At 47.3% G+C, this 24,909-nt stretch overlaps 1 protein-coding gene and 1 non-coding gene across 2 annotated transcripts in view; one reads left to right on the top strand and one right to left on the bottom strand.

Annotated features, from left to right (window-relative positions):
• TSPAN5 (tetraspanin 5) overlaps window positions 1-24,909 on the bottom strand; it is a 230,353-nt gene that overhangs the window by 15,512 nt on the left and 189,932 nt on the right. The window contains exon 3 of the mRNA XM_075544001.1: window positions 5,639-5,785. Within this exon, the coding sequence (XP_075400116.1) occupies window positions 5,639-5,785 (147 nt within the window). The remainder of the gene's footprint in view (window positions 1-5,638; window positions 5,786-24,909) is intronic.
• On the top strand, window positions 3,596-3,716 carry LOC142444224 (small nucleolar RNA SNORA40). Its single transcript, XR_012783875.1, has one exon. It is a non-coding gene; the product is annotated as a small nucleolar RNA SNORA40 (small nucleolar RNA).

Below are 24,909 nucleotides of genomic sequence, written 5' to 3'. Positions count from 1 at the left end.
AAAGACCGAATTTCAAATTCAATGACATTTCAAATTTCATTGCCCCAAACTCTCTCAACTAATTCCATTTCCAAAGGTTCCGAGACTGACTCAGGTCTCAAACAAGAAGAAAACCCCTTCTTTATTTGAGTGTCTTAGCCTTTGGCTTTCCCTTCTCCACTGCTAGAGTTATCACATCAGAGAATCAAGGATGTACAGAGCATGTTGACATTTACTTATGCCACCGACCATTCAAATAATATTCTGGGTCAGTTTTCATTGCTCCATCTCATAGACTGTGTCTTAGTTACCTAATGCTGCTCTAACCTAGATACCACAAGCGGATAGCTTTAACAGAAACTTCTATTCTTTCACAGTTTAGGAGTCTCTTTCTCTCTCCGTGGGCTGTGGGAAGGTCCTTGTGGAATTCCAGGAGGATCTCCATGTGTCTTGCCGTAAGTCTTCCTTTGGGTGTAGGAGGTTCTCAGCAGCAGGACTCCAAGTCAAAGGATGTGCTCTGTGCTTGCCTCCTCTTTCTTGCCTGTTTCTCTCTTACAAGACAGAAAAGGGGATGCAGACTGCAGTCCAGGGAAGCTCCCCTTATATCGGAGCAGAGCTGCAAGCAGAGCTGCGACCTAGTGAGACTGTTGTTTCCCACTCTCATCCACGTCCAACTGATGGGGTGGTCACATCAGATCAGATCGTGGGGATGATTACATCATTACTTAATTGCCAAAACACTAATAACCACGGTGATCTTAAGTTGGCACATATCTTGGCTCTGGGCTTCAACTCCACCTTCCTGACCCACTGGGGCAGCAACTCTAATCCCTGGGCAACCACATTTTCTTAGTCTATCTTCGTAGAAGCTCCTGTTCTGCCCCTTGGGTAGTGGGCAGCACCTTTGGCTGGACCCCTCGGCATTGTTAAATGGAAAGCAAAATGAAGTTGGTGATGATCAAACTTTGAATCCCAGAAGGTTGTGGCCCCAACCCTTTAAAGCCTGAGAGGTCATGGCCCTTTCTTTGAGATCCCACAGGCCATAGACCCACCCTTTGGAACCGAGGCAGCTCTGCTTCCGGTATACCTTGTTTCTTCAGCTTCCGCTTCTTGGTCCCTTGGCTTCTTGGCCCCTGGGGCTCCTTGGGCCAGCCCAGCCTCTGCCTGCTCAGGTGAGCGTCATAACGTTCTTTGGCATTACTGATAAGTACTGTGCAGCACCTCCACGCCTCCAGTAAGCCTCGCAGGAAGTCACTCAGCTCCCTTGCGTGGTGGAGCAGCCAACCTGCTCTATCCACAGGTGCCCTGCAGGCACCCTAGAGGGACCCAGCCCTCCCAGAAAGCCTCCTGCCTGGAGGGAGTCAGGCTCACACCCTGGAAGGCAGCTCCCTGCTTTCTGGAGCTGGGCCCTGCTTCTGCTCTTACAATTTCTTTGACGCCGCTTTTCCCCAATCGATTACCTCTTTGGTGTTAGAATCTTCAATCCCTTACGAGCCCTTGCCGGAATTGCCTATGATGTCAACAATCCCACCGACAGTCTCTTCACAGAGCCATTTAGGCATTTGAAAATTCCTTTAGCTTCTACCTATGATCCAATGCTAAAATCACTTCCACATGTGAGATTTCTGTTAGGTTGCTAGCCGCAAGGGTGACAGCTCAAACCCACCAGCTGCTCTTCGGGAGAACGATGAGGCTGTCTGCTTTCATAAAGAATTTGTCTCCGAAACCCCGTAGAGTGTTGCTATGAGTTGGAATCAACGTTGTGGCAGTGAATTTGGTGTGACGGGTTCAAGTAACATTCCACATGTGGAACCAAATTCTGCCTTCATTACTGAGTGCTGATATCATGGAAATACCACAAGCGGATGGATTTAACAAACAAATTCATTTTGTCATAGTTCAGCGAGTTAGCTGTCCAAATTCAGAGGACCCGCTCTGATGGAAGCTTTCTCTCCGTGTCAGATCGAGGCGATGCTCCGTGTCTCCTTTCCACAGCTGTGGGCATGCATGTACCCAGCATCCATCTTCTCCTGGGTCTGGTTCTCAGCACAGAGACTCTGGGTCCTAAGAAGGCACACCACTCCTGTTCTTAATTCTTGGTGGTATGAAGTGCCCTCTTCTGTTTACCTCTCCCTCCTTTTAACTCTTTCAAGGTAAGAAGTTATACAGGCCACACCTCAGGGATTTTCCCCTTGGATTGCGTCAGGACTGTGACCGAGTGAAAGTCTTGTATTTTATCCGAATTCCCCAGTCGCTGCCTGACTGATGACACCAAATCACATAAAAAAGGATGATTACATCATAACATACTTGTCAAGTAACTTCATTGTGTAGCTGCCAAACCAAGAACCATAGGCTAGTCAAAGAACATTTTTTTAGAGGGGACAGAACTGTAATTTTACATATTAGCAAAAAGTTTACAAAGTCATGAAAAAACATAATTTTCTTAATTTACAATCTGGAACATCATAAGGTACTAATTTAGAGAAATATATCACTGTCTGAATAGCTATTCCTGGTATCAAATCTTAGAAATGAATGAGCCATACTAAAGGGCTGCTTAATATTAGTTAAACTGTATTCAAGTAAACCATATTACAGGGGACCCTGTCTCATGGGACAGGGAGGCCTTTTTTAGACAGATACAATAGTGGCAGCAGATAAATGTGATCTGGGGTCCCCTCAGGCTGTACCGACTGTGAGGCAGGCCCAGCGTGCAGAGGAGATGCTCTGTGAGGAGTGCTGGTGGCGCAGAGGTTATGAACTTGGCTGCTAACCGCAAGGGCAGCAGCCCAAAGCCGCTATGTGCGCCTCGGGAGGAAGACAGAGCTTTCTATCCCCAGAAGGAGTTACACTCTTGGAAACACCACAGCGGCGCTTCTACCCGGTCCAACGGGTCAGTAGGACTCAGCACTGACTCAATGGCAGTCAGTTTTTGTTGTTTTCTTTTGGTTTATGCCAAGAAGACTGGAAGAGTGTTCAAGAGCAGAAACAGAGTTGTCCTGGTGCTCCATGAGTGCGTGTGTGTGAAGCCCCGGTGGTACTGTGTGCTAAGCACTGGGCTGTCAACCACAAAGCCAGCAGTTCAAACCCACCAGCTGCTCTGAAGTGGAACAAGGCAATCTGCTCTCGGAGAGGCTGGACACCTTATGGAGCAGTTGGACATTGTCCGATGGAGTCGCGATGCGTCAGAATCAACTAGATGGCAGTGGGCCTGGGTTTGAAGTAGGAGAGATGGCTACTCCCACCGCAGCACGTCTATAGAGAACAGAGAGCTTACTAAATTGCACATCAGACCAAGTATCTTTTTGTTTTTCCCGGCAGCCTGGTCAGATGTCCTTTCAGGCCAAACAGCCACCTTCAAAAGCACCACCAAGTCTGAGCTGCTCCAATTAGGAATGGGGCGCCCTGCTTAGAATATAGCGGGGCCTTTCCTCTCAGGGATGCTCCAGAGAAGATGCTGGAGGAAGATATGGTAGCAATGCTGGGGAGGAGAATTCCATACTTCGTGGCCGTTGGGAATAGTTCTGCTCCATGCTATTGCTTTACATCCAAACATCCCTGGGTGTTGTTGCGACGATGACTGGAAGGATTCTGATATCGAAAGTGGTCTATCTGCACTTGTGTTTGTTTAATTAGTGCACAAACACTCAAAGATGGGTGCAAGAATAAATCCTCTTTGGCAACCCAAAACTCATTGTGCAGTGTGAATTTTGATACAGATGAGAAGGGACATGCCAAAAAAAGAGAAAGTGGTCTATTATCTCTATCATTCTCCATAGTCTCCCTGCATCATGGAAAAGCGTGTTCTTCCAGGAATTTTCCCTATTCTAAGAGAGGGGCAGTGGGGGTCGCTGCACACAACAGGGAGGCCCCTCCACCACCACAGGCCTGATGGCCAGCTCAGCGTGGCGTGGTACCTCGGCCGACCTTTGATGACACCAAGCAAACATGTCAAGCTCACTCCAGATGCACGTCTGTCAGCCTGTGCCGTTTGTTTGGGTTTGTTTAGTAGATGAGCTTATTTATTCAAGGCTCTATGTTATTGTTGACTGGACTCAGAGGTGGAAGCCCTCAGCGAGGACTGCCTCCGTCTTGGCAGTCTGTTCTTGCCCTTTCTCTTTGGCCTCCTTCCTTCTCTTGGCCAAAAGCTCGGCCTGTTCGGCGGCCTCTTCCTTGTTTTTCTTGGCGTGCAGCTTCTTGGGGCAATGCGCCGGCCTTGTGCTGCAGGACCCGCGGAGTCACAAGACGCTGAATCTCGGGCGCTTTGGTCCTGAGTTTCTTGCCCTCTTTGTTCAGGGGGTTTCTCACAACATACTGGCAACCGTCCTCTTCTTTAGATTTTAGAGAGAGTGAAGAGTTTGCGGATTCGGCTGGCACCAGGTGTGGAGGCACAGTTGTGTCCGCCAGTCCTGGGATCTCTCTCTCCCCTTTCTTTACAATAACCACGTTGAGAAGGCTCAACTTGGCATCCACAGTGCAGCACCGGGCAGATTTGCGCATCTCCTCCCCAGTTCTCCTTGGTCCGTAGCAGGAGGGCCCCTTACTCAGCAGCAGGCAGACACGGCTGTGGGTCAAGACACCTTGCTCATGGGAAAACCTTGCTTGTCATTCCCATGGCTGACTTTGGTGGCCACTCGCTTCTCATAAAAGGTGCCAAGTTTGCATTCATCGTCCACGTCAATGAGTTTCTGGCAGCCAGCGGCTGGGAAGGAGAGGTTCAGCTTCATGGGGACATCTCGGAAAAGAGAGGCAGCCTGCGCCATCTCACTCTCTGTGGGAGCCATCTGCAGACTAGGTTTTCTCCCTGTGCTTTTATTTTTCAGACTGATGCAGGGAGCTGGGCAAGGAGATACGATGCGTTCTTTTGAGCTGTTGAAGCCTTTCTGGTTTTGATTTTATTAAATTACCTACGCACACTCCTTAAGCTTTTAAAAGAACATCTTCATTCTTAACTCAAGCTAACAATGATCACACTTAATACTCTCAAAGGATCTAAAGAGGCTGTTTGTTGGCTGAACAAATGAGAACCTTATACTGACAAGAGTCCAGAGCAAATGTACCATCGACTGGTTCGACCTCTCTTCTCAAACCGGATACATCACAGACTGCAGTGGAGACAAGTCACAGCCACGGGCTGCATCTGAGCAGAGAAACCAGCTACCCAGGCAGCTCTCTGCTTCCTCTGTGCTTAAAACCAAGCCCCAAATACCACACCAGAGGATCTCAAGTGGTGGCAACCCAAGCAGCTTTCCAAGCTGACTCCTTTTTGAAGCAGATTGCCAGGCCTTCCTTGTGCGGCACTCCTGGCTGAACTCAAACCACCAATCTTGCAGTTAAGTGCATTCGAGTGTGGTAGCCTTTTGTACCACAAAGGACACTGCGTTAAGAGGGGTGGGGAAGGGGGAGATCAGTTAGGAAAACATGATAAATCTACTTACCTTAGTCCTAGAGGAATTTCCGTGATACATATATAACAACCTCCGTGGGCAGTGAGGAGGCATATTTGTACTCTGGATGAATTATTTGGGGCAGAGGAGGGGCCAGTAAAACTTCTAAAAGGAAATCAATGCCTTTGCCTCGTTTTATGCCTTTGGAATAACTCCCTGTCTTCAGAGTCCTGCTGAAGTAAGATACGGAGAAGAGTCTTGATACTTACAAACTTGAGGAGGAACGTGTTTTCTCGGAGAGCGCCAATGCACCCTGCGAATCCCAAAATGAACATCACTCCGCCCACCACAAGGAAGAGCCAAACGGGGTCAAAGCCGCCAAGGTCGGTGATGGAAGAGATGTTGGACAGGACTCCCTGGGGGAAGACAAGGACACAAGACATGGCCTGAAGACAAGGGGTCAGTTTTCTAATAGGTAAGAGTTATTGCACTTGACTTCCAAAAAGTACTTCATGGGCAGGCTGATTGCCAAGAGTGATTAATACTTGGGAGACACCAGAATGGAGGAGGAGGAGGAGGAGGAGGAGGGGGAAGGGGGGAAGAAGAACAGGAAGGATGGGGAAGGGAAGTAAGGCTGCATTCTTTCCCAGGCCTGGCTGCAATTCATACACTGGGTAAGAACTTGTAAAGCAAAAGAGCTGCCCCTGGGGTAGTTAGGTTAAAATGCACTATATCTTATCACCTGATCTCCCTTTTAACCCATTTAAAAGTTGTTTGAGCTAAAAAAAAAAAGAAAAAAAGTGAAGTCTCTCTGACCACAGCCCAGGCATGCGCGTAGTTGACTATGATGCAGAATGCACTGGCAAATGGACTACTGCAGATACCGTTAGGTCTTACCATTTGATGTCCATTTTGACTCATTTAAAAAGTTGCTCTATTTTTTAATATTTTGTGCTTCCATTTTGATTGACGTTTTCATGTTTTATTATTGTTATTAATTTAAAAAAATAAGTTTTTGGCTCGTTTTTAAGTCTTTCTTTCCTGTATGTGAAACCTAGGTCAGATAAATCTATAGACAGTAACTGGATTAATAGTTTCTTGGGGACCTGGCAGGGGAGGTTGAGGAGAAAATGGAGAGCAAAAAAAAAAAAAGAGTACAAGGGAAAATGTTCTAAAATTGATTGTGGTAATGATTGTACAACTCTTTTTGATATGATTGAACTACTGAATTGTATGATATGTGGATTATGTGCCAATCAACTGTTTTAAAAAAACAAATCCCAAACAGGAAGTACTGGCCCACCCAAAACTGCCACCAGACCTTGCATGGCTGTAACATACAAGTGTTACCTTCTCTTTCTATGTTCCCAATATAAGTGGCCCTGAGTTAAAAAAACAAAACGAAACAGGTGTGTGGGTAACACACAACTCACAAGACCCAGGAAATGTAGACTCAGGGAATGTGGACGTTAGCGGATTGCCTAACTTCACAGTCTTCATCATTTCCCAGACAACCGGGGCAGAGCTGGAAGCGGAAAACTAGCACAGCACCTGGCCCAACCACAAGCACTTGTAACGTAAACAGAACAAAATACCTGCACCTCACGATCCGCCTTTGAACTATTAGGCCCAGGTCCGGAAAGTCCACATCAGTACTTAATGCTAAAGTTTCCACAATCAGTGACCAGGAACATTTCTTAACCATCACTTTTCAAGAGTTGGAATTTAAATCATCTTTAAATAAAATGTGTCTCTCTCACATATGACCCTTTAAATTCTCCTGGCTCAAGTATCTTCCAAGGGAACCAGGGTGATTTAATTTCTCCATCAACAATTGCACAATTCCATTCGTCTGCATTTCCAGTCCCTTTCCCTCTAAGTATGGTATCCATCAAATACCTCCCAGAATCCATGCTAGAAATGCAGTCTTCGGAACACCCCTCCTCCTCCCATATACAAGGTGGATATTATTCATTCACATGAAGGCCAGCAAGAGTAGTTCTGGAGCCGGGGGGATGAGGGGGATGTAAATCTTAAATTTCCAGCACCACCAATAGTTTATAAGCAGCATGGCATACAGAAATATTTTCCTATTAAATTTGGTGTAAACTTTCCAAATGCCCCAGAGTATCGTGGTTTATTGTCGCTGTTGCTGCTGTTAGGTACCATCGAGTCGGTGCCGACAGAGGAAACACTGCCGGGCCTGCACCGTCCTCACAATTGTCCCTGTGCCTGAGACCACTGTTGCAGCCCCCCGGTCAACCCGTCTCATCGAGGGTCTTCTTCACTGACCTCTACCAAGCATGGGGGCAAAGCAGATGGGCAGTGAAAAAGAGGACTGGTCTCCCCTGACAGCACGTCCGTAGTCTATGACACAAAGTCTCCCCATCCTTGCAAGGATGGCAAGCATCATGGTACAACTTACAATGATGTCTTAACAGTAAGCATTTTGTGTTCAAAGCATTCCCCAAAACCTGGCAGAAGGGACACGCACGGGACAAAATGTTCAGAGTGACGAGGTGACTTGCACACTTGCCCACCAGTGTCTCTTCAGTAGATCCTGAAGGTGTATCCAAGCCCAACTGCACTCCCAGGTGTTTTGGAAGTAGATCACCAGAGACTTTCTGCTGGGCCCTCCATCCTCAGCATCTGTGTAGTGGCCAAGCATGCCGGCATCGTTAGCACCACGCAGAGGCACGGAAGAGCCAGCACACTGCCATTTTAACACCAGAGCAGGCCCCCAACCAGTCTTCTCTCCTTACCCATGGAAGCCAGGAGGCAATCCCTCCCATCAGCACGAATCAACGCCCGGGTTCGGAAGGCTTGTTTCCCCATTTACAGTTACAGGAACATTTGGAGGGAAGCGTTTTTTTTTTGCATTTATTCAACAACTGTTTATTGAGTTCTTAAAATGTCAGATACTCCGACAGAATCACAAATTTGAAATTAAGAAACCATAATTTTCCTCAAGGTATTTAGTGTATCTGAGAAGAAAGAAACCCCAAATTTCAGATTAGATGCAAGGTGAACTATACTGTCGTTAGTTTGACGACGGCATCATTGTAAAAAAACATTTGTCTTTAGGAAAGGCCCTACAAGGGCCACGCAGGTGAAATTTACAAAGAAGGATCAGTCCATGGGCAAATGAAGGATAAGCATGAGTTCACAGTGTCCCTTTATATAATTAGCTGAGTAAAGTGATTCAAACTAATTAAACTGGTGGATGCATTAAAAAGGCCATTTATGCATATGAATTTATGATTCAGTTTCAAATTATTTGGGAAGTAAATCGCCTAGTTAGAAAGTGAAGTATATACCACGGAATGAGAGAAAAGCCACACATTTTTACGGAGGGACCTGTGTTACTTCGTGGTGCTCAATCTCGACTCAGCCTGAGGGAAGCGTTTTTGTTCATGTATTTCTTGTTGGTTTGCTTTGGGTTTTTGTTTGTGTAAAAACGTCAACTTAAGAATGATTGAAATATAAATGAAAAGTTTTTCTTGAGCCAACTCCTGCTCACAGTGGTCCCATGTCTGTCAGCGTGGCCCTGTGCTGCAGAAGGCTCTTTGGAAGGAGAACACCAGGTATTTCTGCCGAGGCACCGCTGGGTGGACTTAAACCTCCAACTTCGTTGATAATAGCCACGTGTGCTAGCCATTTGCACCACCCAGGGATTCCTCAAAAGGATCACAGAAGAGCCCGGAACCAAACCCTTTGCTCTGGTGTCAGTTCTAAGTCATGACAAGCCCAGGTGCTACTGTGTGGCAGTTACATAATCTGTCAACTTGCGAAGGGGTGGAGTCTAGCCTGTTGATCAGGTCACAGACAATGAAGCCTCTGTGTGGGCATGGCCTTTCCTGAGGATTCTGGAAACTCCTGCCTTTCTCCCTGGAGGTGGGAGACACACTTGCTGTGAGACATTACTGATGACAAGACTCATGGAGCTATGCTGATGGAACCAGAGCCCTGGAGCTGAAGGAGCCACGTGGAGACCAACCCCAGTGCTGAGATGCTTCCACTGCCACTGGATCGACAAGACTTTCTACCCACTGGCCTGTGATCTACCTGCACTTGGCGTCATTGTATGTGTTGTGGGAGTCTGAAGTGGAATTCATAGACTGGTATCGGACATATGAGCTAATATCGGCCTTATGGACTTGATCTGGACTGGGCTGGGATTTTTTTCTTAATATACAATTGCTCTTTATATAAAGTTCTTTTGTATAAACATGAGGGCCTATGATTTTGTTTCTCTAGTCAACCCAAACTAAGACACAGAGTAAACGTGATCTGCATGGTCTCCTTGGCTGTAATCTTTACAGAAGCAGACTGCTAGGCTTCCCTTCCACAGCATTACTGGGTGGGTTCGAAGCGCCCACCTTCAGGTTTGTAGTTGTATGCTAACCATTTGTGCTATTCTGGTAGAGCAGTGGTTATGCATCAGGCTGGTAGCCAGAAAGTCAGCAGTTTGAAGCCACCAGGTTCTATGTGGGAGAAAGATAAGGCTTTCTCCTTCTGTCAAGAGTTACAGCCTCAGAAACCCACAAGGATAGTTCTACCTTGTCCTTTGGACTAGCGATGAGTTGGAATCACCTTGCTGGCAGGGAGTTTGATTTAATTTGGATGAATCTAAATGATCATATGACACCACTAGAACATATACAAAGAAATGTTAGAGGTCTCTTAAAACATATGACTTAAACCCGCCATAGTTCCCTGGAGAGGGCGGGGAGTGGCCATGGGTTTAAATAAATTCTCCAATGAATGGCTTAGAGGTCTCTAACGCAGTTATGAAGGCAGGGTGTGCTCACTAACTGCTGACGTGACATCACAGAGGCCCTTTCACAGAACTGCATAAACCATAGTCCGAGCCATTTTTATGACCAGTGGGTTTCCAAGCTCTGAAATATGAAGACACAGTCCAGGAAGGAAACGGTAGAAAGAAAATACAGAAACACTATAGCCAACATTCCAGGTATCCAATGGTATTAAGAAGAAAAAAAGCAAGAAGTCAGACAGAAACCAAGCAATATTGGTGAAGGTCCAATATTGGTGCGAAACTAACCATCCCCGCAGAATGCCTTTAAACATAGTCACTCCATACATGAAGCCGTCATGGCTTAGACTTTGTTCAGCCGGGAGGAGAGGAGGGAGAGGAGGAGAGGAAGGGGGAACCGATGGCAATGGTCAACACATAATCACACCCCCTCCTCCAGCAGGACGGACAACAGAAGCCACGGGGGACGGGAAAAAGCAGACGGTGTAAGACAGGAAAACAATAATAACATAATTTATCAAGGGGTCCAGAGGGTGGGAGCAGGGAGGAAGCGTAAAAAGAGGAGCTGATACCAAGGGCTCGATATAAAGTAAATGTCTAGAAAAAATGATGGCAACATATGTCCAAATACGCTCGATACAATTGATGTATGGATTGTTATGAGTTGTAAGCGCCCCAATAAAATGACCCTTTAATAAATATATATTATAATAAATCATAAAAAATAAAACTGTTGTGATGCTGAAAAAAGAGATGAACAGTTTTATTGGCATATAATCCATATATTATTTAATTAAACAGTTTAAACATTTGTAAAAGACTTGTACAATCATCAAACAATTTTAGAACATTTTCTCCTTTCCTGTATTCACTATTTTAGCTCTCCGTTTCCCCCAAGTTCCCCTGCCAAACCTCAAGAAACTACTAATCCAGCTACTGTCTCCACAGATTTACATATCCTAGACTGCACATAAAGCAGTGGTTCTCAACCTGTGGGTCGCGACCCTTTTTGGGGTCGACTGATCCTTTCACAGAAGTCACCTAAGATCTCCAGAAAACATATATCCAAGTACCCAGCCTGAAGACTGTTACCCATGCTACCCCATATTTCAAGACAAATTTTCAATTTTTTGAAACTAGAAATAAGTATTTTATAATATATAATTATATATTGTTTTGTGATTAATCACTATGCTTTAATTATGTTCAATTTGTAACAATGAAAATAAATCTTGCATACCAGATATTTACATAATGATGCATAATAGTAACAAAATTACAGTGATGAAGTGGCAACGAAAATAATGTTATGGTTTGGGGGATCACCACCACATGAGGAACTGTACTAAAGGGTCACGCCATTAGGAAGGCTGAGAACCACTGATATAAAGGAAAGCGTATAAAAGCAAAACAAACAAAGAAAAACCCCAATAGCAAATAAAATGTAGACAAATCTCAGTTGAAAAGATAACAGAAAATAAAAACTAGAACAAATTTAAAATGAGTTCAAAGGGAAAACAAATGATAGAGTGTTAAATTTTAACCCAGCTACATGTGTGCGGCTCCCCTTTCCGATGCACTCTGCCTGCCAGCCAGGCTGGTCCCACCCCTGGACTATACACTAGACAGAGAGGCCTCATCCGAGAGGTCACGCACGTGGGATCCAGCACATGGGTTTTGGGCTTTCACTGCCACCCGTAGCCTTCGGCAAACCGGTGCTCAGCATTTAAGCTGGAAGAACAGGCTGCTGAAGGAACATAGCATTCTCAAAGGGCGAAAAGCTGCTTGAATCACACGAGCAGAGGCGGCCTCAATTTAGTGGCACCACAAAGAAGAGGAAGCAGAGACGGAAGTGACGGGGACAGATGCCATTTCTCTGGCGAGAGGCATCTCGAGGACCCCCAGGTTATCAGAAATGGGTTGGAGAGGGTTTCCCTGAGCAATGTGGAAGGCAAGCGCTTCCTCCCTCGGAAACCCTGAAGCTGGGACCATTTGTCAGCCCTGCTCTGGGAGGGATCCCCAGATTAGCTGAGGCACTGGGACTTAAAGACCTCGAGGATCCTAACTTGAAGACGCTTCTGGGACATTCTTCTTGGTGACTCCAATTCAGACCTGAGCGACACATGGTGCTGCCCACGGACTGGGGGCAAGAAGGACAATCATCTGGACAAACTCAGGTCAGCCAGGCACATGAATGACTCCTCCCTCCTCAAAAGGCAAAAAGAGGAGAATCCCGATTGCCAGCGGATTCCAGGACCATTCGTCCTTTCTGGTTTCAATTTGGAGGATGATGATTTGGCTTTCCAGACAAACTTATTTTAATACTTATTCTCCCCAGCCTGCAGGGGCAGTTTTAATTGAGAGGCCTTCAACTGTTTCCATAGAAACAGTGATTTGGAGGTCTAACTGGACTGCAGATTCTACTCATTGAATCCTAAATTCTGGCAAAAGATGGGCTGGAAACAAGACACTGAGTACTTGGGGAAATAATATTCTGCAACGCATAGAAAAGACTACCAAGAACTTTATTTTTAATACATTCACAATATACCCAGGTAGTTATCAGCCGACAATGAATGCAAGTCTGCAGCACAGTGCTCCCTCTCACCTAGTTTTTCCAGGGAATTAGATGGAAATGTAACCAAGATTTGCTCTTCTCACCTATGAAAAGCGCCCCAATAGCCCTGCAGAGCAGTCTTCCTGCTTCTGGCTACACAGAGAGATCCGACGCAGGCACGGCTGATTGTAATCCTGAGAACACTGACTGGGTTACCCTCCACCACTGCTCCCCAAAAGATGGCGGGGAGTGGGGGTGTCTCTCATGCGGACTTAATTTTGCTAAACTCAACTTGACAAATGAGTAAGAAGCACTAGCATCTGCTGAAGAACAATCAGAGTTAATGATGGTAGTTGACAAGACGCTGGAAGAAAAAAAACAAAACCAAACAACGTTAAGGTTACAGTGAAGTCTGTCATGAAGGTTTTCAATAGGCACGCAGACTGCTGGTAGATCCTCGGGAACGCCTAAGCACACACCTCTCCTGGGACTCTCCGGCGCCGCCTTGTCCTTCTGGGAACTGTCCCCTCCTCCCCCTACACGGTATCCCCAGTTCACTCCATGACCCCTGCTGCCCTGTCACATTCCCACATGACCCATGGCCCTCCAGATAGCTGAGAAGCCTGAATGCTGTCCCTGCCATGCCAAGCCTTAGAGCAGGCCTCTCCAGTGGCTGAAGCTATACAAATTGGGAGCCATGCGCAGCCTGTTTCCCGGCCGGGTGGAGGAAGTCTGTCTGCAAGGAGAAACTGAACGCTGGTGCTTTGGTGGGTCTGAGTTACTGACTTCACAAGCGAGTAGCTGAGTACTTAACCACTGTGCTTCAAGGACTCTTTGAAGAGGAAGGGCGGGGAGAAGAAAGCCCTGAGATCCCTGGTCCACAGTCCTTCCTGAGGCCTGTCCTTGAGTTTGGTGAGTCACCCAGAACCCTTGGAACACCCCGCCCTGAGTGCTCACACTGGCGCTATTGGGTCTGCATTTGCCTCTGAGGAAGGAGTCTCTCAGAGCGCAACAGTAGCTCCGAATACACTTTGCTTCTGTGCCGGCCACCCACATGCATACACCCCCACCACATCCCCCCCAAAACCTCACACTCATCAAAGCTCTCAGCACATGCTGGGAAAAAAGAAGCAGGGTGGAGCAGTAGAGAAGGGGTGGAGCTGGGGAGTGAACTTCAAAGGGCCCCTTTTAAAGTGAACATAGCCATAATGCCAGTGTCAACGCTCTTGACTTTAAGGGGTCTAAACTGGACAACTGACAACGAATACAGCTTGAGTGCCCACTGTTTCAGGATCCATTTCTTAAAACTTGAATGCACTGAAGAAAACGACAACAACAAGTGTGTCATCTGCTAGTGTCTCCACTACCTACAAAAGCGGTTCATGCCAGAGATATGCACACTGGCTGAGGCGTGCATCTAGGGTGAAAGATAGCAGGCAACTGGACATGGTGGGCGCATTCAGGGCAGCGGAGTCGAATGGGATTAGGATAAATGGATGAGAAGCAGCCCTCCACAAAAGTGACGGTGAGCAGTTCGGCCACATGTTTTCATTTCCTGTACCCATTGTGGTAGTTATAGAATCTGGTGACAACTTGAGACTATTAAGAGTGAAGGGGTGGAGTTTAGCCTGTCAATCAGGTCACAGCTTGATGATCTCGTTTGGAGGCTCTACAGAGATAAAAGAGCTCACAGGAGGCGAGACCCACTCTCTCTATTTCATCTTCCTGTTGACAAGACACATGGAGCTATTCTGATGGAGCAAGAGCCCTGGAGCTGGAGGAGCCATGTGGAGACCCATGTCAGCACTGAGATGCTTCCACCACCACTGGATCCACAAGGCTTTGCACCCACTAGCCTGTGATCTTCCTGCATTCAGCAAAATCACATAGCTGCATGAGTCTAAGGCGGAATTTATGGACTAGTATTGCCATATGGGGTCATATCGGACTTATGGACTTGATCTGGACTGAGCTGGGATATTTTCTTAATATACAATTATTCTTTTATATAAAGCTCTTTCTTATACACATGTGAGTGTCTGAATTTGTTTCTCTAGTCAACCCGGACTAACACAGGCTGCAATCCCCATGGTCAATTTGAAACCACTGGTCACTCCTTGGGAGAAAGACTGGGCTTTCTACTCTTGTCAAGAGTTATAGTCTCAGAAACTAACTCACAGGGGTGGCTGTGAGTCAGCGTTGACTCCATGCAGTGAGAATCCTAGGTAAGGAGCCTGACAGCATACTAGTTACACATTGAGCTGTGTCTCACAAGGACTGGAGTTCAAAACTGCCAGTCTCTCCTCGGGAGAAAGGTGGGCCTTTCTACTCTTACAAAGAGTACCAGTCTCAGAAACTCACAGGGGCAGTTCTCCTCTGTCCTACAGGGTCACCAAGAGTCAGCATCTACTCAATGGCGTGAGTTTGGTTCTGGTATGTTAGGTAGGTGACCTAACCCGAAATTTCCACATCCCTGCAGTGCTACCCTTTGTCAAAGATGCTTAAGGGAATAAAGGAACTCATCTTCGGACATCTAAACACTATGCTAAGTGCTGGGCATGTTGTAAGAATTTAATAAAGTTTATCTCATGACTATTATCACTCTTATAGCAAAACCAGAGGGAGACATAGAAAGGCCATCTAACTTGACTGCATTGGAGAGGAATCTCTTTTGCTCTGGGACTCAGCTTGACTCCGAACTCCTATGGTGAAATGAACTGTAACCACCACCACCCCCGCCCCCCAAAAAAGATAAGCTGAAGTCTTAACTCCTGTACTTGTGAATAGGATCTTGTTTGGGGAAATAGGGCCTCTCTTTGAAGATACAGTACAATGTGCAAAAGTCAGGATCTGCGTAAGATGGAAAACTATCAGAAAAGGGAAATGCAAATATTTTCCACTAAAAGTAGTGAGATAAGAGGCAGAAAACTCCTAAGACCCAGAGAAACCGGACATTCCTGTTGAGTTTGGGCTCCGACAGGTTTCACGGAATTATGAATTGAGTATTGGAGTCGGGTGAGTCTGAGTCCTTACACCTTCTGAGTGGTGACCTAAAAGGAGAGGACAGACTCTGGGTGAGGGTCACGCACGGGGGAGGACAGATGCCTGTGTCGGCAAAGGCAGATGCGTCTCTGCAGCAGAGGACCACCAAGGATTGACAACAGCCACCAGAAACCCCAGGGAGAGGCTTAGAAGAGTCCTCTCTCGATGGCCTCAGGAGTGGACACCGGCAACACCCTCGTTTAGACTTCCAGCTTCCCGAGCTCTGAGAAAATAATCTTTGCCCCGTAAGGTTCCCTTCTGCTCACGTTGTGGTATTTAGTTCTGGCAGGAAGGAGGCTCCTTTCACGAGAAGCCACGACCACATGGGAAGATCACCTACTGCAGGTGACAGTGACTGGCAATGGATCAGGCCATCTTTCCTGGGGAACTGGAAATAATCTGGAACAACATGCACAGAGGGAAAAAGAGAAGGGGGAAACCAGGCCTTGGCAAGAGCCAGGAGGAATGTGTTAGTCCAGATAGACTAGAGAAACAAATTCACAGACACTCACATGTGTTTAAGGGGAATTGTATATTCAGAAAGCACCCCAACCCAGTCCAGTCCAAGCCCGTAAGTCCAATATTAGCCTATATGTCCGAAACCAATCTATAAAGTCCTCTTCGGACTCACGAAACACGTGCAATGACACTGAATGCAGGATGATCACGAACCAGTGGGTAGAAAGTCTTTGGATCCAGTGGTGGCGTAAGCATGTCAGCGCTGGCAGGGGTCTCCACATGGCTTCTCCAGCACCCAGGGCTGCACCAGGGTAGGTCCATGCAGCTTCTCCTCAGGGATGTCTCCCAGGGCGTCAGCCTTGTCAGTAGAGAGTGAGCAGAGAGAAAGAGTCTCTCCCGCCTCCAAGGAGGAAAAATACCAGACTTCCTAGAATTCTCAGGAGAGCGCCATGCCCACAGAGAGGCCTCATTGGTTATATCTTGACTGGCATGCCAGATTCCACCCCTTCACTCATAATCCTCTCAAAATGACACCAGATGATGTAACTACCACAAGGAGGTGAAAATTAAGAGTTCTGTGGTTCCCCAGGTTACTAATGTCTGATGTGCTTACAACCGATCGCTATAAACAAACCCCTATAGGAACATACACTGGTTTGATGTACAATAAAACTTTATTATTATTACGTTATTGGGTCAAAGATATTCTAGTGTATCTGGAAGTGGTTCTTTAATACTCTTGTTTGCATAGAAAGGCCCGCTATATTCATCTGACCGGCTCCCCATACGTCACTGTGCTGACTTGCATACAAATTGCCCTCGGAATGGAATGAGTTCATAATCCAGGGGGTGCCTGCGCAGAGGGCAGCGCCATGGAGACCAGTGACCAGGCAGTCCACAGTGGTAGGCATACTAGAGCAATCAGCAGCAGGGCCACCAGGATGGTGGCACATTCCACTAGGAGCAAGGCAGCCTCCACTGCCAAGCTATGAGTTGGGTCCCTTGGTTGCTCCTCAAGGAAGAGACCCTTGTCTTATCCCCTGGGAGACCAACTTGTTTAATGGTTGGTGAACATAGTACGTCTCAGCAAAAAGAACCATAACAAAGAACCCAGGATTATCAACTTGATTACGATTCATTTTGGGTTTCTGGGCTTTGTAAATGTGAGCTCAGACAGGCTCATCTTTACCCTGTGGAACTGCTGGTGGGTTTGAACCGTCAACCCTGTGGTCAGCAGGCCAACCCACAGCATCCGTGAGTGGGTGAAAAATTAGGCAACCTTCCCTCAGACTCCAACTCCTGATTAGATTCCCTGAGAGGTCCCCATCTCATTAACACTTCATCTCGCTATCTCTGGAATTCAGGCGGCGGCTCCTCCTCCTTGGTTCTGTAATCAAGGATCGTGACTTGAGTAACGATTTCCATACATGGTCAGAAATGAAAAGGCAAACAAACTTCAACAGGGTCTCACAAGCCAACAAACTTCAGGGGTGTGTTTTTTGTCCACCACCAGCGCAGCGTGCCCACTGTGTGTCTGTCACCTGGCAAGCTTCAGTCCCTTCCCTCCCAGCCCCCAGAGAGACGAAATGCAAAAACAGCATGAGGAAGCCCCCAAGGTCTGGGACTCTTCTGTTCCTGCATCCATAAGTACATTCCTTCAAAGTGCTGGAAGAGAAACAGACAGGCATAGGGAAAATTTGTCCAAAGCCAGGCTAGATGTACACCCGCGAGACTTCTGCGATGGGTCCCGAGTCACCCTCTTCTCCAGACGCCAGAGCCGCCTGGTGGCAACTGCTTCCCTGGGGCCTTTCTCTTCGTGAAGCAGCCTCATCAAACACGCTCAGTGACGGCATTTAAAGAAAAGGAAGCCAGCCCCTCACAGAGGGGTGTCCCGAAATGTTAGTCAATATTTCACATGCTATCCACCCAAGACCAAGAGGAAGCTCACAGGGAAGGGTGCCCCTATCAAACCGCATCAAGACCCTCAAAGAAAAGGACAGGGCGACGGCCATCTTGCTCCCTGAAGCCTCGGTGCAGAGACCAGAGAGAAGTAGGAACCTGAAGAAAGGAGCCTGCTGGGATTCTGTGGAGCAATAAGAGATTGTCCAATGGCCATTTTTTTTTAGATGGAAACCACCAGGTCGAACTGCCAAGGTACTTTTAGGTGGACTTGAACCTGAAACCTTTTGGGTAGCAGTCAATCTCATAAATATTTGCACCACTCAGGGGCTCCTGCCTTTTTTCCTGAGCTAAAACCAAACCCACTGCCATGAAGTCAGTGGCAACTCCTAGGGACCCTGTAGGACAGGGCAGAACTGCCCCTGTGGGTTCCCACGGCTGTAGACCTCGACAGCAAGAGAGTCTCATCTTTCTCCCAACCAACAGGTGACATTTCAAACTGCTGCAGCTTCAGTTTGCAGGCCAGCTCCTAACCCACTACACCGCCAGGGCTCCTAGTGTACAATCCTGCAATCCAGTAGCTCTTGGGGGGAGGGGGGGAACAGCTACACCAAGGCCTGTCAGTTTGTATCCCTCCCAGGCTGAGAAACTGCCCATGATAGTTCAGTTTTACGTGAATGAAAGGGTGGAGTCCAGCCTATCAATCAGGTCATAGCCTGACATGTCTCTAGCGGTATGACTTTTCCTACAAGAGAGACTGTGAATGTGTCCTCTCTCTTGGCCCCTTTTGTCTTTCTCCCCTCTGGGACTCTGTGTCAGACTCCAGGTCAGCATCGCATCATGAGGACCGCCCAATCCTCGGAGCTGTTGCTCTGCCTTCTTCGCACCAACCTTAGGCTCCTATCACTCTGCACCCACCAGCCTGTGACCTTCCTGTGTCCCCACTCCACCTTTCTGCCACATCAGCCTGCAACTCTGGCGGTCTGAGGGCGACCCTGGCTAACATCAGACTTCTGGACTTTTAAGATGGACTGGACTGGGACCCCTTCTGGATTTAAGATTACTTCTTGATAGACAGTTCATTCTTATACATACATGTCACAGGTTTTCTTTCTCTGGACAAGCCAGCCTAACACACCAACCATCACCACACTCTCTGGGACTAACGACAGTCTCTACAAACATCTCCAATATATCCAGAATTTCCTGGGCACTCCAAAGACATTGAATTCAAATATTCAGAAGGTGAGAGAATCAACCAGAAACATTCCTACATAACTAACAGTTTACACTGTGGGAAACAGAACCTGGAAGGGAGTGTATGCAGACGAACTCTCAACATTCATACGCCAAGGAGTCTGGGAGGCCAGGACTCCTGTGGAGGGAAACCTTCATGTTGGTGGGATGGAGATGCGTCCCACCCACATTATGCTAGGTAAGTGATTCCCCCCAGTGTCCCCCATAACAATGCCAAATTTAAGGTGCTGTTTGCCAACACTGGAAGGCAACTGCATGAAGGCTCTCTAGACTGCCATCAAAAGCAATCGGACCCTATTGTCTGTCGCACCTTAAGTAGGCCCACTCCCTTCTGGTAAGGATCGTACATTATTCCCCTGGAGAAGAGTTCAAAGACACCTAAGGTCAAGCCAGCTCAGAGACAACCAAGGTTAGGCTGCCATCTTGACTCTAGAGCCCGCCCATCTTGTTACCTATGCACCTTCCTGTCATGTGTAGGCCTCTAGTCCAACCCCTTCCTATTGCATGTATATCCCTAGCTCATCCCCTTCATGTCACATGTATGCTTTTAATACAACCCTTTCCTGTTACGTCTGAGCTTACCTGGCTTGCTTGCCCAAGATTACATACATAAGTCTGTGAGGCTTCCAGTCTGGTCTCATTCTGGTTCCGACCATCATGGAAGCGGTAAGTCCTTGCGTGTCTTATCTTTTCTGATCTCTTTAATTTACCCCTCAAGTACACAACCGCCCCTTGGACCCATTGGGTTATGGGGAGGTTGGTCCCCCATATTAGATTGAAATGAACAGTTTCTGATCACGGGGCTTCAAAACTAACACCAGAGGGAGCAAGGGGGGCTGTCAAGTGAAGTCTAGCGGCAGACGATCACTGTGGTCTCAAAACAAAACACAACAACAAAACCAATCCTACTGCCCCGCAGGACAGGGTCAAAGTGCTCCCTAGGTTTCCAGGTGCTGTTCATCTTGAGGAGAGCGGACCGCGTCTCCTTTCTCCCAAAGAGCAGCTGGTGGGTTTGGGCCGCTGGACGTGCCTGGGCACCTCGCACTGGGTTCTGGCCTCAGAAACACATAGTCTACTCGTGATTGGGCGAGCCTTTTGGGATCACCTGTGAGGTGCAAGGTACTGTGTTAGTCACGATGTGTCTGCAGTGGAAAATTGGTTTCTGCAGGCGCTAGGTTGAAGCTAGTGGCCTGAGGCCGCTAGATGTCTGCTGTTGCTAGGTGCTGTCAGTCAAGTCAGTTCTGGTTCACAGCAACTCTGTACAGCAGACGGGCACTGCTGGCCCGGTGCCATCCCCGCGACGGTGACGTTTGCGCCGCTGTGTCACTCCATCTCAATGCGGGTCTTGCTCTTTGTCTGAGACCCTCTGCGTTACCAAGCATGGTGTCCTTTTCCAGGACTGCTTGCTTCTAAAAGTTAGTCCCCAGGATGTGAGACAAAGTCTCACCGTCCTTGCTTCAAAGGAGCATTCTGGCTGTTCTTCCGGCAGCCCAAGGTACTTTGAAGAGTCTCTGCCGGCACCATGATTCAGCTGCACCCATTACTCCGAGCTCTTCTTTGCTCATCAGACACCTTTCACATGCGTAGGGGCAATTCAAAACACCAAAGCTTGCGCCAGGCACAACTTAGTCTTCAGAGTAACCTCTGCTTTCCAACGCCTTCAAGCCATCTTTGTGCAGCAGATCTGCCCAGTGCAAAAATCATCTGATTTCTTGATTGCTCCTGCCACCAGCACTGAGTGTGGATCCAAACAAAATGAAATCCTGGACAATGTCAACCTTTTGTCTGCTTATTGTGATGCTATCACAAGTCGAATGGTGAAGACTTCAGTTTTCTTTAGGCTGAGGTGCAATCCATCCTGAAGGCTGAGGCCATTGATTTCCATCAGCAAGTGCTACCAGTCCTTGAATTCAGCAAGCAAGGTTGTATCATCTGCCTATCAGTTTGTTAAGCCTTTCTCCAATCCTGATGCCAAGCTGTTCTTCATATTGTCTAGTTTCTTAAATTGCTTGTTCACTACACAGATTGAATAAGTATGAAGAAAAGGATACACCCCTTTCCTGTTTTATAAACCTCTGTTCTGTTCTACTATGTCCAGGTTCTGCATGAGCACAGTAAAATGTTCTGGTTATTCAAGTTATTCATAGTCTCTTATAATCCACAGTCGAATGTCTTTGCCTCGTGGATAAAACACAAGGAAATGTCTTTCTGGTATTCTGTGCTTATAGCCAAGATCCACGCCAGGTTCTCTTCTGAATCCGGCTGGGAGTTTTGGCAGCTCCCTGCTGATGTACTGCTATAACGATTGTTATAATTTGAATTAGCTTGAGTGCAATTTGACCTACATGTGGTATTAATGATATTGTTTAATAATTTCTGCATTCTGTTGGGTCATCTTTCTTTCTAATGGACAGAACTATATATTTTCCAGTTAGTTGGCCAAGGAGCTGTTTTCCAAATTTTTGGCATAGTCTACTGAGGGCTTCCTGTCCTTCATCTGCTTGTTGATACATTTCCATTGGTATTCCATCCACTTCTGAGCCTTGCTTTTGCTAAAGGCATCAGTGCAGCTTAACTTTTCAATACGAATGGTTTTGACCATACGCTCTCTGTTGAAATGGTTGAAGATTGACCAATTCTTTTTGTTCAATGTGTATTCCTGGGCAGCCCTTCCATCTTCCTTTTATGCTTCTTGTATTGTTCAATATTTTGTCCTTAGAATCATTAAATAGTTCAACTTCTGCGTGACCACTGTGTAGGAGGCACTCATCTTGCAAAAACACAAAGAACCAACTTCGAAGAGCCCCTGGAGCCCTCACCTCAGACTGCAGTTCAGGGAAGGGCATGTTCCTGACTCTCGAAGGCAGGGTCCTCCTCCATCCCCTCAACAACTCTGCTGGTGTCACTGTCACTTATAGAGTATCGACCTCTTTCTATACCCACCCTCAATTGAGTAATAATCATAAAAATTGGCAAAATGGGAAACAGCTCTTCTGAAGAAAAATTACCCTATACACTTCCAGGATTAAGAGATAAATAGCAATTATTTTCTTTGCCAAGATCCACTGTTGATAATGTGCTGTTTGTAGCACTGAACCACCATCAAGCCAGTCATCAGAAGCCGTGGGTGACTGTACCGCCTTTCATGCTATGGGCTGGAACCAACCTCAGGGTACCTAACGCCACCACCACCGCATTGTGAGAAGTGTCCCTAGCGATCCAAAGGGGACTGCTCACTTCTAGGACTGGAAAGATGCAGGCCACAAAATGGCCAGGGTGTAAGAGAATGCTTTCATCATGCATTTGCTAATTCATTTAATCATAACAATATTGCGAGGTACCTGTTCCAAAAGCACAAACCAAACTCTGTACCATTGGGTTGACTCCGACTCACAGGGCCCTTAGAGATAGGGTGGAATTGTCCTAAAAGACTGTAACTCTTTATGGAAGAACAAAAGTCTCATCTTTCTCCTGTGGAGAAGCTGGTGGTTCCGAACTTCTGATCTTGTAGTTAGCAGCTCAACACATAACCCACTAGGCCAACAGGGCTCCTGTTGGGTACTTATAGGTTCTGGAACTTAGCAGCAAAAAGTGTCTTTGCTTAGAGAATTTATTTTCTAGGGAAGAGAGAGAGACAAACTACTTGACCCAAAGTACTGAGCCCTTGAGATAAACCCTTTGAGGCAGAAGAATACAGGGAAGAAAGGGGCTGGGATGGAGTGAAGGCTGCTACATTGAATAGTTTAAGGAAGACTACTGAGAAAGGCAGCCTCTGGGTGAGACTTGGAAATAAAAGAAAGCTCCAAGGTGGGTGCCTGAGGGTGTGTGCAGCAGGCAGGAGATGGGGAAAGTACATAGGCCTGGATGGAGAGCAAGCTGGGACACTGGAGCAATTACAAGGGGACGGGTGGGGATGAGAGAAAGTTGCTGTCTTTGGTTGTCACCATGTAGATCCCACTCAAGGCAACGCAATGTCTTATGGAGTGGACGTTGTCCCAAGCGTTTTCTTGGTTGCAATCGCTGCAGAAACAGAATCCCAGCTGTGTGAGCCTTGGTGGAGTAGAAAGTGTGCCACTTAGGCACGTCGGATGCAAGGATTGGACACCATACCTGGCCTTTATGCAGAATGAGATGGCAAGCCCATTGGAGGTTTGGAGTGGAGAGGTGGGAGGACCTGTCTTACATTTTGAAAGGACTACTCTGGCTGCCGCTTGCAGAGGGGCCTTGGCTGGGAGATGGGGCCAGGGCCGAGGCAGGGAAGTCACGGAAGGCTTCCGTGCCAAAGCAGGAAGAGCGGGCGGCGGCTCAGACCGCGGTGTAACAGGGGTGGTGTTGAGAAGAAATGAGATTTTCAATGTAGTTCCAGGTGGAGCGGACACGATCTGCTGACGGACTGAAGAAGGAAAGTGGCTGCCAAGGCTCCCTGAGCAAGTGGAGGGGCAGATGAGATTTCCCTGACTCTATGAAGAGCAGGCTTAAGGGGAGGGTGAGCATGTGTTGTTTTCGTTGTGCAAAGTTTCAGAAGTCCATTAGTCAATTATGCGGGGGCTACAGCAGCCTTGAGTTCAGATTCTACCCGGACCAACAATAGAAATTTGAAAGCCATCTGTGATACATGGTGTTGACAGCCTGGAGTCTAGATGAGACCTCCTAGAATATGATGGAAGGCAGAGAAGAGGCCTGGAGGAGAGTCTGGGGCTCTCTGAAATGTAAAGGTCAGGGAGCTCAGGTATAACCAGAATAGGAGGCTAAAAAGCATAGCTTATGAAGTAGGAAAACCAAGAGCATGCGCTATTCCGGAAGCCAAGCAAGGAACGTGTTTCAAGAAGGGAGGCGTGGGGGACCACTCCCTAGCCCTTGCCTTCCTGATAAGGGCTTCTTGAGACCCAGATGAGAAAGTGATGTGCACCAAGTTCCAGCATAAGGTCCAGAAGAAAGACGAACGTATCAGGTTCCTCCAAGTGCCCTGGCTCGATGGTCAGAGGAAGTGTAGGATACAGCCTCTCTGCGCTTCTGCACAGACAAGATGCGGGGACACAGTCTGGCACCATGACAAGTGGATGGATTAGAAGCTGCTTGACTGATGACACCCAAGGGCACACAAAAGTGAATAAGTGTCAAGCCCAAAGGAAATGTCTAGTGACAATGTCATAGGGCGCTGTCCTTGCCCGTTCCACAAATCGGTGGCATTTATCAGGGATAAGTGTATTTGACTTCAATCAGAATAATCTGGGAGCTTGCTAAAATAGAGTCCCTACCCCAGATTTACCGAATCAGAATTTCCTGAGGCAGCACATGGATTTTGAAGGAGAAAAGGAGGGGAGCAGGGAGGGTGGTTGAGATGTGCAGCTGAAACCAAGATTCATGAAGTGGGGTATGTGCTGGAGGGCAGCTCCCGGCTCCACAGCAACCTCAGCAGGTGGAGAGGCGGGCTGAATGATAACCGAGTAAACTTGGAAGTTGGCATTTGACACTGAAAATTAACCAGGCCTGAAGTGGATCCAGCCGAACACCTGGGTCTGCAACCACCGGGGGACCCTCAGGGAACT

The sequence above is a fragment of the Tenrec ecaudatus genome, chromosome 3 (assembly GCF_050624435.1).
Source record: "Tenrec ecaudatus isolate mTenEca1 chromosome 3, mTenEca1.hap1, whole genome shotgun sequence".
Taxonomy (NCBI): Eukaryota; Metazoa; Chordata; class Mammalia; order Afrosoricida; family Tenrecidae; genus Tenrec; species Tenrec ecaudatus.
The sequence above is the reverse complement of the archived record's forward strand: the minus strand, read 5'-3'. Positions and strand labels throughout refer to the sequence as shown.